Below are 17,649 nucleotides of genomic sequence, written 5' to 3' on the forward strand. Positions count from 1 at the left end.
TGACCATCTGGAGAGTCTTCATTTGTCTCCGACTTAGAGTAATTTAAAGAACAACGGCAATCGCTACGATCAACGAGAACTTAAAGTGAATAGAATATTTGTCCGAACCGATCTTATAATACGACGCTGCGTATAAATAGTCTGGGTGCATGAAGTCATATTCTGTCATATTGTTGTGTATCACAGTTTATCCTACATTGATCTCATTATACGCACCAACTCTAAGCACCAACCGTGTATGTCCTAGAATCCTAGGACACACGCGGCAGATCAAACGAAGCGACATAGACATGAGATCGAGTGTGCTAGGGCAAAAATGCGATGTTTAGCGGGTAGAATGGGCAACGGCAGACATTAGTTTGAAGTGGAAGGTAGAAGGTAAGAGCAAATGATGACTAATATTCCAAGCGCGTTCTATTCTACAATGATGCATGCAGCGCCGCGCCGCACCGCGGCGACCGATGACGGACGTTGTCGTGACGGACATAAAGGCTGAAACTCCAGAGGTCTGAGCCCATGAAAGGCACCCATTGCCATTGGCACAGACATCCGACCAGGACCGCCGATTACACGCCGATCGCCGACCACATCTGCAACAATGCGCACGCCGCGCGGAGTCAAGTCTCAATAATCTATCGTCCGTCTCTTTGGAGCACCATTGATTGCCCGGCCTCCGGAGTGTGGAGGGCATTGCCTCCTCGGCAAGGAACGGGGAAGAACCAGAGCCTCTCAGGATGCCCAATTTTTAATTTCAACAAAATTTACTGACATTTAAAGATTCGACAGACGCTAGCTTCAAAGTTTTCCTGTTCTTTACGGTTAAAAAAATAAAATAAAATAAAAAAATTTAGTATGCTCGAATGCGTTGACTCATTTTGTTCTTCCTCTAACGTAAAGACATTTATACTGTTCCCAGGTGCACCCTTTACAAAGTTCCAGGATTCCAAGGATTCCATCAAAGTAAATATACTCTTTCCGTTTTGTAGTTAATTTTGAGTTCGTCATCCCTACTATTGCGGGTGGTAATAGCAGAATTCTTAAACTTCTGTGGCATTTCAGCTGTTTCATAAAACAGGAAGAACCCTTCATCTGAAATCTACCGGAAATCTCCTAAATATATCGGAGCAGGGTGCCTGATAATGATCGTTGTAAAATGAACCATTGAATTTTCATGAATTTATCCTTCTAAGTCAACCGAACTGTCAGGAATAGCTCATCAAGGCCTGGTTTCACTTTATGCCAATGAAACAACATTCTCTTTCGTGAACTTAAAATAAAAACCGAAGCTTGGAAAATAAGTAAATGCGAATAACCGGAGAAAGCGACAACCAGGTCGGAAAAGTAACCTTTTTATTTCTGATTCGTTTCGAGAAAGTAGATCGCATTTGAATGCACACCGTAAATAGGCGAACTGATCTTTAGATGGTCCCTGATCACTTCTCTGATAAAAAGCTCCCCGCGTTTTCAGTTAATCGTTGACAGAATGCAAATTAGAAGCTTTCACTGTGGCTGTCAAACGGTCCCCGATCATCAATAATTGCAAATGAAACAACGACAGCTCCTTTTTCTATTTCTTTCAAGATCCATGCGACTTTTTAACCGTAAGCTTAAAAATATTCGTCCTGAGAAACTGACAGACGAAAATATTACTGCATTCGTGCATAGCATGGTTTTCCTAATCATTATTGTAATTAAAGTCAAGTGAGCTACATTTTGCAATGAGGAACTACTGTTTTCCGGATCATTATACATAGAGACAACATTCGTGTCATTGGTTTCTCTATGATGATAGGTGTTTTTAGGGGTGAGCTAGGGACGGGCTCAATAAATACTAAATGGTGTTAAAGTAACTTGTGAAAGTTTATGGGCGAGGGATTAATGCGACTAAAGTTGAGCAATTAAAGAGGGCTAAGTACGGACGAATTTGGTCATCCATTAGTTACTATTTACAACCACCATCTTCGTCAATTTGACGACTGGACCGCGATATACCACTGGGGAAAAAAACACATTGGATCTAGAGTTCAGACTCTTAAAAACATCGACAAGAAAAAATACTCTTGATTCAATCGGATTTTAGGCGTAAATCAAGAACCCAGCCTCTTAAATTAAGCGGATTTCCTTTTGATTTAAGCTTAAATCTGATTGAATCAGGAGTCCTTTTTCTTGTAAATGTTTTCAAGAGTTTGGACTCTAGATCCAATGTGTTTTTTTTTTTCCAGTGTGGTAATCAACACGGGAGAGAAATTGTGCATCGTGGAATTTAGCTAACGAAATGCAATTTTCGGTAACCTAAACTTCCAGGCAAGTTGGAGCCTCAAATGGAGACTTTGGAGGAGAAGCAGACAGAGGTGCGCATGTGCACACCACTACACACACATTCACAATTTAGGGATCTATGAGGCGGCGAGGCGCATTTCCGTAAACTTTCTCGGGAATTCTAAGTAAAAAGTAACGTGTGAATTTTTTGGGGCGACTAAGAGAAACCGTACTAATCTCGAAACGACATAATACATTTTTGTATCAAAAAGACACACCACAATGGGCTACATTTTGCAAATAGGAACTACAACCCTGGTAAAAATTGGCAGTAGAATGTGTGTTCCAAAATACTATAGACCTAAAGCCGGCTGTAAGATTTCCAATAGCTTCTGTAGCCGGCTGTACAATTTTTTATAGCCTTTTATAGACGATGGCGATTAAGCAACAGTCGGACAATAAAGTTTATGCTAAACGTCACTAAATACGGATACTAGGCCTTAGTTAGTTTTTGGACTACCGCTCTCTTTTTGTGCCGTAGTATCTTGATTTATTTTGCGAGGAATGCTCCGTACTTTTGAAGGATGTGTGTCATTCTTAATATGTTGGGGCGCCTTCACTTTCTCATGATACTGTGCAATACCTCTGGTGTGAAATAGTTGCTTCAGACGCCGTGGCACGCTGCGGCGCGGCGGGGCGGGCGGGCAGAGAGCGCGAAACGCGCACTGGCGCCTACAAACCTAACAGGGATACTTCACGCATTGCGCAATGCGTGAAGTATCCCTGTTAGGTTTTGTAGGCGCCAGTGCGTCGCCGCTCCGCTTTGTGTTGGGCTCTAATATTTAATCTCGCGGAGTCAGCTGTTTTCAACTCATGATTTTGAAATGTTTGCACACTCTGTATGGATTATTCTTATTTTAATTGATGAAAAAAAATATGTTTTAAAGGAAAATATAATGTGTGTTTTGTAAATGTTAAGGTAGTTCCGTATCAAACTTAATGATTTCCAAAGCACACGAATCTCTACACGATTTCCTATAACCTTTTATAGCCAATGGCGATAAAGTGTAAAGCCCGGCGATAGGAACTATAGCCCGACTGTATACTTTTTATAGCTCCGTATAGCCCGGCTATATGATTTGCTCCGCTTTCTACAGCCAGCTAGATGATTTTCAATAGCCTTCTTTAGTCGGCTTTGGGAACTCCCATGGTATTTTGAAACGCAGCTCCCGTCGCCATTTTTTACCAGGAAATTTCTGGATCTTTTTAGAAACAACGTACATACCATTATTTTCCCTATGCACGTAAGTATTTTCATGGATCAGCTAGAAATTGTAATTTCTGATTGCAAAATGTTTCCGATTAATTGATGCCCTCTCATGAATCTTTTAAACAATTTTGAAATCACGCATGCGTGGTTTCGATTACGGCGACTCTCAGTTGCCATCCGATTTGTTTAGTTGCCCTCGAAAAATCATGCTTACATTTGAGCAACCTTGGTCTAGCCCAATCCGGCAAACGCATGCAACCATCGGCTCTTGTCTATTGTATACTACCATGATGAGTAAAAACGCCGCAAAAGCATTCGAATATTGCCGAATTTCTTCTTTGAAAATATTAATTTTTGAGGAGAATTAAGAATATTTTTCCTTGAAATTTTCAGAATTTTTAGATCAAATTACGAACAAAATCTTGCAAAAAATCAGAGGAGAAATATTCACCAATTTTTCTAAAAATGCGTGTTTTGTCGAAGGAAATTTGGCAACGACTGATGGCTCAAATAGTGTTTTTCCTTAGCACGATGGTATAGTACTGAACACTAGAAACGTGAGTGAGAACAAGGTAGAGAGCGCCACCGCGGCGGCGGTCCCTCACACGCCGTCAATTGCGTGTCGTGAGCGTTTAGAGCGGGACCGACTCGTGTAATCTGTTGGGAGTAATCGAGTTAATGTCATTTTAATAGGATTCCTCGCGGCTCAAAATCAAATGTTTTCTATTCCAAGTTCAAGTTCCACTACTCGGGGGCCAAGTGCCTCCGAGCCCGAGCCATGCGATAGGATGAATTCGAGCCAATGTAATTTGTCACTCAACTCACCATGCGGGCCAATTATCGATGAGGAGAGCATATCGTCCTTCCTCGTTTCTTTACTACTGCTTCCTGCAACAACAAATCGTTCAATTTAGACATTTAGTTTCAGACATTAAACAATTTTTAAGAAATAAGCCAGTTTGCGCTGGTCACGGAATCCGTCGCTTCCCCAACGAAGAAACGCAACTAAATTTCAAGGCTGCAAAATTGACTCCAACAATTCAATATTTTACAAGAATGTACCTGAGCAACTTTTGTCCAAAATTTGTCTGATTTTTGCCATAGATCAGAAGAAAAATCAGTAAAATTCTCATTCAGAAATGCTCAAAATTCTCCTGGTAATAATGTTATTTGTGAGAGGAAATTTGGCATCATTGAAATGTAGTTACGCGTTCTTGGAAGGGAAACGACGGCTTATGCTTAGAGATTAGCGATAAACAGTGAGATCTGCTCAACCGCTAAGTTTCTGCGTCCGATACAGTGGGCTGATTATTGAGATTGATAGACAAAGCTATAGACAAAGAAGATAGAGGAAAAATGGAGCATACCTATTAGTGGAAGCGGATATTTGTTATGGAGTAAGGGGGGAAAGGATTGACTCACTATAGGGTTTGTTGTGGGTCGCCGTTAATTATTAGTCTATCACCTACATACCTTCTTTAGCTAGTTTCTTAGGCTATACCGTCTAAAGCTTTACCTATCAATTTCAAAAATCAGATAACACGATAAAGGTATCGCTCATGAACAGACACATCGTACGACGTCATCCATCGTGGTAGTGCATACCATGGTTTTTTCCACCGTGGTTTCATCAATCAGAGATTGATAAATTTGCACTGGTATGATGATTGCCTGATCATGCCTTAATGATTACCTACCCAAATGACTATCCAAATTATAATAATTTTAGCCCCGAGTCCTCTAACAAAAAGTGGATAAATCTAATGAGAACAATAGCTTTTTGGATCCTAATCCACTGAAAGGGCGAGTGAACAGTGCCCGCCACCAGCCACCATGTTCATAGAGAGGAGAAAGTATACTTCCACCTCATGGTAGACGAAAAGCCCGGCTCGCTTTGAGCATACATAATATGGTTATGACGATACTGGAACGTGAAGGAAATACGAACGATCGTTCTGGTGTCTAGGTTTAGTGCGGTGGTAGGTGGTAGGTCCCGCATCTTCAGCGCTACCGTACTAAGGAAAAAGGCCGCATGAGCCTTCAGGCGTTGCCAAATTTGCTCCGATAAAACACAAATTTCCTGGTGAACTTATGAATATTTTTCTTCCAATTTTTCAAATAATTTTGCTCGCAATTTTACCGAAAAATTCTGAAAATTACAAGGGAAAATATTCATAACTTTCCTCAAAACTGAGCATTTTATTGAGGGAAATTAGGCAACTCTCGGACGTTCATACGGCGTTCTTCCTTGGCATGGCAGAGCGCTATGGACCCCGTTGCCCATAACCTCAACAATGTATTCAACGTAGAGGAGCTTCCCGCAATTTACTTTAAATTCACGGTGCGGCCGATTGAATACCTCGGGGGTCCGGATGTAAGTGTATGGGAAAACTATACAAAAATCGTGTTTGGAGAGGTGGGAGTCGACTTAAATCAATCTGACCAAAAAATAAAGTTTTCAAGTTGTAAAATTTCGTCGGGTAACGCGAATCGAAATGGTGAAAATGTCTGAAGTCGCGGATTTCAATTGTGGCGTTTGACGACGCATGAATCTGGTGACGCGTACACTTCTAGCAGAAACTTTGACCAATCGTGTCGTTTTTTAAAACATAGTAAAAAAACACTTAGAAGATTCTTAATTATGTGCAAGAAATCTGTAAACGTAACATAGAAGATGAACAAGTTCCTTACGTTACAAGCGCTAGATATTTAGGAGTTTATTTAGACTCTAGACTTACTTTTAAAGATCACATCAGAATCAAGGTGAAAGAATTAAATAAAAAGTATAAAAAAAGTATTGGTTGTTAGGCAAAAGATCAAAATTGTCAAAGAAAAACAAAATTTTGCTGTATAATCAAATATTAAAACCTATATGGCAGTATGCTTCACAACTATGGGGTTTTTGCAAGCAAATCTAATATAAATAAGGTAGAAAGATCCAGTCGAAGGTTCTACGAGAAATTATTGGAGTACCATGGTTCGTAAGGAACGAAGACATAAGGAGAGAATTAGAGGTACCCACGGTTAGACAAGTAATTGCTGAGACAACGAAGAGATATGAATGTCGTATTGAAAAGCATATCAATGTAGAGGCTTTAAACCTTTTAGATAGTACAATACCCGTGAAAAGGTTAAAAAGGTGGGAGACCTTTGAACTCCCATCAAGATTTAAGTAGTCTGTAAGGTATGAGTGAGAGTGTGAATGGAGTGTGAATGAGGGTGAAAGGAAGAATGCAAAACCATTAAACTAAAAACCTTTATGTTATAATACATTTAAGAAAGAAGGCAGAGAATTTACAATTCTGTTCTTTTAGATAATCATAGTATTATCTAACGTTAACATATAAAATTAATGCAGTTTGTTAAGTTTTAGTTTTAAGCCACGTAGATAGATACAAGAAACACTTGTAGTAGTTACGATATATTTAAATAAAATTTCTTTTAAAAAAAAAAAAAATCTGTAAAGCGATTGATTTTTTATGAAGAAAAAATTAGTTGGTTTAGACATTTTGTTCCAACACTTATTGATTACCAGTTTGCGGAAATCATTGAATGGGTAAAAACTGTGTGTGTACTTAAGTTTTGCTGGTCTCGTAAGTAATCTCTTCCAAGGATACTATAAAAACAATGGACAACAAGATACGAAAACTCATTCTATTGTGCTTACAACGGGGGTTTTTATCTTCACTTTTGAAACTAGTCGGTAAGCATAGATAAAGTCTTAGTAAGTGAAAAAAACTGCATAGCTTGACCTCGTTTCAGAAGATAGACGTTTCTATCTTCCCGTTTTCAAGTAACATTATATTTGTCCTTGCAGTGCTAAGCAAAATGTGAAATATCAATGGATATCTACTTTCAGAAAAAAAGTAAATAAATCAGCGTCTGGATCACTTCACATGTGAGAAAGTAAAGGCAAGGGGCCAAACATTTCCATGCCTCACACTGGAAAAAACAAGTTACAGGTCAACCAAAACCTTGTTTTAGCTGATCGAACTTGAAGTATCTTATACTGTAGAGACTTCAGAACAGAGATGAGTGTCCTGTAAACATTTTCGGGCAAAAAACGCCGGAAAATGAAAATCCAAACCGAAGTTTTGAGTATTTCAAGCTTGCAGTTCAAACAACGTACCTAGTTCGAAAAATGCCTGTGCTAAGTTTTAAACCACCATGTTTGTGGATAAAAATGATTGATTTGAAAAACAAGTTTACGCCTTTAGGTGGCACACAAAAATAGACTAATGAGAGATTTCCGTCAAAATCTCGAAATCCGATTACTCGAGCTAACTCAATAAAAATCACTCGATAGAAAAATTTGCCTCCATGGACTGAAGTTCCTTTTCTTGTTCGGCCTGAACGGCCACAAATTGAAACAAAGAAAAAATATTCTCTCTTCCAGGAGACCTGGAGCAAATCTCCTGAAATAAGACGGCTAATCAATTGGATTACTGACAGGGTTTCAGCCGAGTCGTAGGGAAGGAGAGTCGAGGAGGGCTATTTGAATATCCCCCGTTCCAATTCATTTGCACTGTGTCACTCTCACTCTGGCGCCCAAATGGGCCGTCTATTTCGAGATCTCGACGAAAAAAACAAATTCTGATTCCCGCATTTTAATATTATCATCCCGGCCCCGCGAGAACGCATCAAGGACAGCCCCCGACAGGCGACCAAGACCCACAGAAAATAAGGCGTAATTGACGGCAACAGCTGACTCGAAATTATTCGAGAGAGTGAAATCTATGAATTTTCACACATTCTAACCCGACGTCCGAAGAAACGCTTTCTATTTTTAAAACAGACGAAAATTAATGATGACTAATTCTTGGGATAATTTTCACGAGTTTTCACGGCAGGTAAGACGTGACGAAACGTGCAACACAAAAAATTGGATTCACTCCCAATTTTTTCATCTTTGATCTGTTGCTGAAAACCTATCTTTAATACAGAGCTTCTCACGGTAAAGGAACCCTCAATGCCTTCGGTTCATGGCCTTCATATTGAGAAATTTTCTCTGGACTCTGGGTCATTTCCGATAATGAGAAATTTTATTTTCAGGCACTAGATTCCTGCTAAATGAGTGGAAAATTTGCACGATCAGCGCAACACCTGATGGTGATGACCTAGTTTTGAATTTCTGCTAAGATGTGAAATTCAAGCTTTTTCGCGTTTTTTTTGGACTACTTTTCGAAAGTCAATGGTTATAAGGGCCTTAAAAAATTGATGAGAACTCGAGTAACTTTCGAGGACTTTCCAAGGCGGTACAAACCCTGTTAGGGACGGCCCCTCATATACACGGATTACGAAAATGTTAGCAGTTGCTACGTCTCTGCTCCCTAGAAAGTCTAGTAACCAAGATTTCTGCCTAAAGTATTCATGCACCTGATTCTGTTTCATAAACGCGTGATAAGCACATGACTGAAATCTAGTACGTGGTTAAAACGAATGAATTCTTTAAAAACATTTTGCACTTGTAAAGAATTTGACTTTTCAAGTCCCCGGATAAGTTTTTCAACTAAAGTTAGTAAGTTACTAAGTTAGTATGATTTTGGAGTTCCTATGGATCATGATCAATCAAGAATCTCGTGAGCACTATGGCATTTTCTCTACCGGTAAATAGCTTGAACACCTCACTATGGTTCGAGAAAAAGCTGCTACACACGAGCCAAACGGACGAATGGAAAGTCGCAGGAGAAAAGGACAGGTATCGCAGACGAGTTTAAATCGTTCAGATGCAGATAAGTTGGTGCAAGTAGAGGCAGACAATGAGCGCAACAACGTAACAGGAGAGTGAAATATGTAACAGAGCCGCGGGCAGAGGGGGCAATAAATGAAAACGGAGAAAGGAAAGGCCGCGACGATCCGAGTGGAGGCGCCTGAAAAAGCGAGTGCACTCCGAAGCGTTGAAGAAGGTTAATTTGTCGGAGGATCGCCCAGACCTCTGTGCTCGACGTTTTCACTTTCACAAAATAATTATTTCATTTGGTCATTAAATATTTTATGAGCGCCAGAAGAAAGTAACGTCTCCGTAACAAGTAATTATGTCGATCTAATCTCTATTATCGTCGGGCTCTTTAAATTTCGAGCCGAGCGTTTGGCGACCATAACGTTCGTATCTGCCCACAAGGCTTCTGCCAAGGCTAAAGCTTCCTGCACGATGCCTCCGATTTAAAAAACGTTCAATTAAAAAGTCGAAATTAGGAAAGATATGCACAAACAAATAAACGGCAACGCTGGAAAAAAAAGTCTCTTGGATCCAGATTAAAGACGCTTGAAAAATTTGACAAGAAAAAATACTATAGATTAAACCGAATTTTTGCTTGAATCAAGAGGAAAACCGCTGGAATTATGAGGCTTGGCTCTTGATTCAAGCAAAAACCCGATTTTATTATGAGTATTCTTCCAAAAAAAAAAAAAAAAAAAAAAAATACAGAGAGGAGAAATTGCGATCTTTTGGTCCCTATGAAACATTCCAAACCTCCTAAAAGTTTCGAGTGAAGCTTCAAAAGATGAATTGTGACGCTTCTTTACTACGACTTGGCATACACACGTGAGCACGTGACGATAAAAAGTTGGTATGTTGTGGGTACCTTTGCAGAAATAAATGAAAAGACCAAAAATTAAGATCTGAGAAAGATCAGAGTCCTGAAGAAAAAACAATTTCCCGCTGATACAAGAAGAACGCAAGCAATAAGTGCCCCACTGCCCGACTGGCTCCAGAAAGTCTAATTTTTTGGAGCTCTTGAAGAATTTTAATCCACTTATTCATTTAGATTTTTGAAGATTATTGTGTCAATGGTATGCTGACACAGGAACGATTTCTTGCCACTTTACATTTTACAAAATACTATTGGATCATGTTTCTAACGACGGAGGTTCGAACTCCTGCTGAAACTAATAACAGCTCAAAAACACAGGAGCACGAGTATTTAAAGTACCTTCGATATAATGAGCTCCATAACCATAACATCCCGGTGAATCATGCACAATGAATGACAGCTGGAAATATGAAGGTGATTAGTGACGGGTGGCTTAGTTGGAGCCATTTACTTTCAGCCTAATTTGGACAGATTTTGCAAACCAGCAAAATTTCTGACGTCATCGGCATCAGCTATCTTGCCACCGTATGCTCACATTCATTTTTCGGGCAGACTGGAGACAAGTTTTTCAAAAATTCAATATGTTTGAGCGCGAGAGGACCATTTGTGGCAACTTCGCTTTCGGTGAAGGGTTTGTGAAGATTCTAATTAAAGAAAAAGTAACGGCACTCACAAAAACAATGATATAACATAAATTCGAGCAGAAGAACGAACACGATTCGTGTTTCTTTCATGAAAGAAAGTAACTCCATTTCAATATTGCTAAATTTTCCCGCGCAAATCGCATTTTTATCAGGAGAATTCTGGGAATATTTAAGTGTAAATTTCACTGATATTTCCTCGGACCTATGCAAAATTCAGACAAATTTTTAAGAAAAATTGCGATGCTACATTCTACAGAGAAAAATGAATTGTCTGAGTCAATTTTTCAACCTAGCAATTAAGTTACGATTCATCGTCCGGGGATCGACGGATTAGCCAAGAGCACTTTTCAGAGTTCTGCCAAAATTCATGGTAGAAGTATGAGATTCGTGACGTGCCGCAATTTTTTGTGAAGAAACAAGTTTGTACTTCGTGATGGTATGCATGGTAAAACAATGATACCCCATTTTTTCTCTCTTTTTCAATGACAAGGAGTCATACCTACTGACATTTTCTTTCTACATTGCCACTTTTCTCAACGGTACGAGAGACGAGGAAGATTTTCAACACTATTCAATTAATTTGACAACTGTGAGCAAAAATAAAAGAGCGAGAAGTCGCAAACAATTGCCTAATATTAAAATAAATCCCGAAGTTCGCACGGCGAGAAACGAAGAAAACTGGAATTAATAAACGAACTGGCGGCATTGTGGCGAGCTGATTAGGTATGCAGCTGCAAGGTGAGAGATTTATCTGTGGGATAGATGGCGGGGCCTCCATACCTGGACGCGAATAATACTCGCCAAATATGGCTTTAATTTCTTTGACTACCTTAATGCCTTCTTTATAACACAATGTCATCATATCCGATTGTAATTGTGCCCGATGTCGCAAATACTTTTTCTCGAACCGAGCCACGACTACTTCGATCGCAGCTGTGCTGGAAGAGGCGCCTTATGGAGTTTCTGACCTTATTGACGCAGTTTTTGAACGACGGAAATCAAAATCGGAAACGAGCCTCGTGCGCGGAACTGTTAAGCACCCACGGAAATGCGTGGAGGGAAAGGACAATGGGAAAAGTGTAAATCTTGTGGTTCATTTGAATCAAGGTTGCATAAATGCTCTCGATACTGCTCTCGTTGCACAATGCCAGTCATACCTACATGATGCCGTTTCAAGAAGAGTATATCTCTTCAGCGGAGGAATTCGGGTGAAACATAATCGTAAGGAGGCTGGATTTGGGATATTACCATCCAGAAAGCCTTTAACGATGGCTGATTTTTGAGGTGACCTCGATGGTGACCTTGAGTAGATAGAGCGTTTTACAAGTTTGCAGATGTGATCTCACTGGTAAACTGTGTTCAAGCGGCAATTACAATGAGCAAATGGATCCTAATCAATAGGATAACTGAAACCGCGTAAGAGGCTATAAAGTTGCATGAGCCTTCAGTGCGGTTTTAGCGATTGCCCCCTGTTTTCGGGCCCGACGTATCGCCCCTTGCGCCCTTTTTCGGGCACGGCCCTATCTCAAATGTGTTACCAGACTGCACATGGGTTTTTTTTCGAATTTTTCAAAGGAAATATGATTAGTTTGCTGAATGTCATCTCCGATTCTAATCCAGGATTTTGAGCCACCTATTTATTCCGTGACCGTCCGTTTTTGTAATTTCACCCCCATAACGATTTTTTAAACTTTTCTTACGCTCAAAACCCTTGGTTGCTTATACAGGGTGATTTCAAAATTCAGCACTGCCCTTATATAGCCCTTCCGCTTCTTACCTCTTTTTCAAAGTGGTCCCTATTCCCTTTAAAATTTTAGGGGTTCCCACGAGTCGTTTCCTTTAACCTAGGAGTATTCAAAAAACGTCAAGTCTTTATCCCAATTTGTTAAAAAGTTACAGGGGCGATGTCTGATGGAGGTGCGGGACTTATGGATCACCCTATATGTTGCATCCCGTGGTTCACACTCGAAAATACAAATTTCAGACAACTAAAATTTTTCCATTGTGGTGCACTGAAAGATAGCGTAAACGGTGCGGTGACTGGAAATGTATTGTCACAGATTGTACCTAGAGCCTCTTTGTAAAGAGAGAGATGAGACCACGCGGCTTATGGATGTCACAAACGGGAATAAAGATTACACAAATCGGACGTTTTTTGTAATCTTTGATCAACCGATTCCCTAATTCCTATAATTCGCATTGTCTTTACTCTCAGTATAAAGGGACTCTGATCATACCGTGTGTGTGCGGGTGTCTCAAGTGAGGATGAAGAGACCTCTGCGCTGCTGGCAGTGCGGCTGTGCGGCGCGGTGTGGCGGCCGGGGCGGGATGCTTGGCAGGGGACATGAGAGCAAAAGTTAGCTCCGAGGAGATGAGGAGCAGAGCCCAAGCTCGGGCCAGATGCGGTCGCTGCAGGAAACTCTCTGTCCTACATACCTAGTGACAAGGACTCGTCCAACAGGTTGCTCATGCCCAGGCACAAGCCCGGGCCCTCTGCCCCCCGCCCCGCCATCCCTCGCCGGCTGCCCAATGCCTCCGACCGCAACTCCGCTCAGGAACCTATGGAATCATTTAATCAAGGTCGCTCGTCTTGCTCTTGCAGCCCCCCCCCCCCCCCCCCCCGACTTCCCCCCCAGCCGCCGACCAACGTGGTTACAACCACCGCTTGTCAATCTACAGTTACTTATCATCTGTCCAATAGTGATGTCGGGCAAGTCCCTTGCTCTCTACCGCAATCGTGAGGGTTGACCCCTCGGAGGCTTTTTCAAAATTGAAAAAAAAAGATGGAAAACTTGATTTTTTTTTTTTTTAAATGAGTCCCCTGCTCTCTCCTTGGTCGTCAAGAATGACCCATCGGTAACACGGAAAAAGAGGTGTTGGGGGTAATTAACTAGAATTGTCGTGCTACGCCAATTTGTTGGATGATATGGGTATTTCCAATTGATTGTGGTAGTACCGCAACATTTGGGCTAGTAACCTTAATTCTTTGGGGTACTATAAAAAATAATTGGAAATCCCTGGTAAAAATTGGCAATAGGAGCTGCGTTTCAAAATGCCATAGGATTTCTTATAGCCGACTAAAGAAGGCTATTGAAAATCATACAGCTGGCTGTAGAAAGCGGAGCAAATCATATAGCCGGGCTATACGAAGCTATAAAAAAGTATACAGTCGGGCTATAGTTCCTATCACCGGGCTTTACACTTTATCGCCATTGGCTATAAAAGGTTATAGGAAATCGTGTAGAGATTCGGGTGCTTTGGAAATCATTAAGTTTGATACGGAACTACCTTAACATTTACAAAACACACATTATATTTTCCTTTAAAACGTATTTTTTTTCATCGACTAAAATAAGAATAATCCATACAGAGTGTGCAAACATTTCAAAATCATGAGTTGAAAACCGCTGACTCCGCGAGATTAAATATTAGAGCCTAACACAAACGGAGCGGCGACGCACTGGTGCCTACAAACCTAACAGGGATACTTCACGCATTGCGCAAACGCGCATTGACGCCTACAAACCTAACAGGGATACTTCACGCATTGCGCAATGCGAGAAGTATCCCTGTTAGGTTTGTAGGCACCAATGCGCGTTCCGCGCTCTCTGCCCTTAATCGCCATCGGCTATGAAAGGCTATAAGAAATCGTATAGCCGGCTACAAAGGCTATTGGAAATCTTACAGCCGGCTTTAGGTCTATAGTATTTTGGAACACACATTCTACTGCCAATTTTTACCAGGGAGTACCGCAACATTTGGGTTAGTAACCTATTTTATTGGGGTACTATCAAAATTAATTGGAAATACTCAGGTTGTGTCTCAACCCCTGCCTCTTTTTATTTCATAAACCCTTCTAAACTCGACGAAGGTAAAAGGGAGGGGTGCAAGAGATGGGAATGGACCACTAGACAAGGTACGAATTTCAGCATTCTGATACATGTTTCTTTATCAAAATTGCACGTAGAACACGATACGCACAACGAAAATTACCAAAATCAACTCCTGACGAAGATTTTTAATAATTTTTGATGCGTGAATTCAAACCACCCCGCTCATGAAAACTCAATGCTCTACGTGATTCACATCGCGCGCTAAATGTTTATCATGACAGTCTCTGCGATGTAAAAATCCTCAACTTCAATCTTGACTATTTGGCTCAGCTATAGCAAATTACTAATAGTTTGAACAACACATGGTGGAAAATGAACATTGCTCGATTGAGAAGCTTGCTGAAACCGTTGTAGTGCGCGATTTGACTCACGTAGAGCTTTGAGTTTCATGTGAGCGGGCAGTTCAAATTCCTCGTAACCAATGTGAAGTAAAAAGGTTAATATCTTCGCTAAGAGTTGGTTTCAGTAATTTTCGTTGCGCGAATCGTGTTCTACGTGAAATTTTGGTTAAGAAACATGTATCAGATTGCTTAAATTCGTACCTTGTCTAGTGGTCCATTGGCTCATCTGTAAAAGGCCGGCATACAGGAATGGAGTGTTATTTGTTGGATATTTGTATATGAGTTATCATAAAAGCGAGATTTCTAGTGGGTAAATCTTAAGTTCTTCAGGATCTGTGTATTTGCGTATTTGCTCCGGAGATCGACACAATTAGAAAACTTAAATTTTTCGAGGGGAAAAAATAGAAAACCGGAGTTTACAGGAGTGACACCCTCGGACGGTGGAAAATTCATTCTTTCAGTAGGCATCTTTCAATATGATTGTAAAACAATGTCTAGTTTTGCTTAATGGTTCAAATCTAGGTATGGGTGCACTGAGTTCGCATTTCCTATTTGTCTCACTTCAGAAGAGAATCTGTAAGTCTAAAAGAGACGAGAAAATATTAGTCGAAGTCTTAGATTGGCAGATTTTATCGAATCAGACTAATTCTGATTTTCTGGTCTGCGTTCATTTTTTCGATCTTTCCTGCAAATTGAGTCAATGATGGAGCAAAACATATGAGCATGAAAGGTTGTGGCTGCTGCTACTGATTGTGAGGGTCACGAGGGAATTTTTTGACTTCAGTCACGACATGCTTACTCATGTTTTCAGTATTGTTTTCTGGGGGAAAAAAACAAGACTGATCATTCTCCTTCGGGAGCGTTGTGACATTTTTATGAACTCGGGATAGGATTTTAAACAAAAGTAGAGGTGTATTGAGGGGCTTGAAGGACAGTGCGTATAAGTACAGTTTTGGGGGAAAAAATGAGACATTAGAGTACTCAAGTAAAATTTGTTTTAATGCATATTCTGTAAAAAATTCGCTCCCAAAGTTCAGTTTTTAAGCATCAAAAAGTCAGTTAATACTTTCTTTCAGCCATAAAGATCCATGTAATTTCGAAACTTCAAAAGCGTATTTCTCGAAATAGCAAAAAATGCACTTATGCGCCTTGTCTTCTAAGCTCCTCAACTGTGTTTCTCGTACAATTTCAAGAAGGGTGAGCAGGGTGACACTTCACAAATATTCAAATACATTATCAGCAGAAACTGATTGCTATACATTGTAACAGAATAATCGCTTTATAGTGGAATCTTCACCTGTCCGTTATCATGCGCTTTGGGATTGTTGTGAGACGAGGCTATTTGCTACGTAATTGTAAAACAAGAGGGCTACGGATCTGATACAGAGGCCGAGCGTGAGAAAGAGCGCTTAGCGGAGGAGAATGACGGGATGCTGCTTATTTTTTATGGACGCGGAGCTGAGGTGATTTTGGAAACGGAAAAAAATGCCCGAGACATGAGGAGTTAGACGTCTCGTCGTCATGGCTCGGCGTGCGAATACGTACACATCGCGTCGAGACGCACGCATTCTCAGTGTTGCCAACATTTCAAAAATCCCTTCACATAGTCTAACACACGGAAAAAAATCATTTAAAATGAGAGTTTGGACAAACCGGCACAGTAGTACTTTAGCTGCATTACTTGGGAAATCAGAGTCAAACAATCAAGAAATTTGAAGGAATTTTTCAGGATTTCTGCGAATTATTCACACACATATAATCCTCTAAAAATTTAACAATACCTAATTGTCATTGTAATGTTATAATCCTCCTACTAATTTTGACTGATCGGTAGAAATCACTTGCGATAAAACAAAACGAGCGGTGTGGTGGGGTTGTTTTTCATTCAATACTGAATTTCGAACGCAAAAAACATACCAAAAAGCGGGAAGAAACAGGAAATGATGAAGTCGAAATCGCAAATGAAAATAACTAGCTAGAGCTTGAAAAAAGGCGGAAAAACTGGAATTTTAGCTCGATAAACTAATAAAGCAGTGACCAACTCTGCAAAAATCAATAACTTGAAAAAGAAACCATTGCTATTTAAAAATTTCGATACGCATCTCGTATGCTCTTAACAGAAGCAACTCTTAGCAACTTAGGTAACCTTGCTCATCTCTGCAGTTTAAAATATATGTAACCGAAGGACTATGCATGATAAAATCCTTTGTGTCCAAATGCTTTCAAGGAAGTCATTGCTCCGTTTTCATCTAAACTTTTCCGATCTCTATACAGCGACATAGCCTCGTATCTTATGCGCGATTGAAAGAACGATTGGTGATATCACAGCCACGCAGTCGGTAACCCCAAACACCCCCAAATATTGCCTGGGAACAATGAGGGATTTAATTTTTCGAGGGAAATCCTTGGGAAATTCGGCGTCTTTCACTTGGCAAACCTGGTGAAAAGCGCGTATCGATTCCCCGGACGCGCCGCGTCGCGGCGGACAACCCACTGCACCAGTTGAGTTCGTGACCTACGACGCTCCTCCCTCCCCGAAAACTCGACTTAATTTGTCAACATTCAACAGGATACATCCTTCCGCCATCAACTGTCACCCTCGCTAACCTTTCGCTACCATATCACTCTCACTTTGAGCACAGATTTAAG

General features: G+C 40.5%; 1 protein-coding gene across 7 annotated transcripts in view; it reads right to left on the reverse strand.

The window, feature by feature from the left end:
* Positions 1 to 17,649, reverse strand: part of LOC109036555 (uncharacterized) — a 426,442-nt gene that overhangs the window by 19,979 nt on the left and 388,814 nt on the right. For all 7 annotated transcript variants that reach the window (XM_072300430.1, XM_072300436.1, XM_072300431.1 and 4 more), the window contains one exon: positions 4,355 to 4,417. In XM_072300430.1, coding sequence (XP_072156531.1) covers positions 4,355 to 4,417 — 63 coding nt within the window. The remainder of the gene's footprint in view (positions 1 to 4,354; positions 4,418 to 17,649) is intronic.

Source organism: Bemisia tabaci, chromosome 5 (assembly GCF_918797505.1).
Source record: "Bemisia tabaci chromosome 5, PGI_BMITA_v3".
NCBI classification, from domain to species: domain Eukaryota; kingdom Metazoa; phylum Arthropoda; class Insecta; order Hemiptera; family Aleyrodidae; genus Bemisia; species Bemisia tabaci.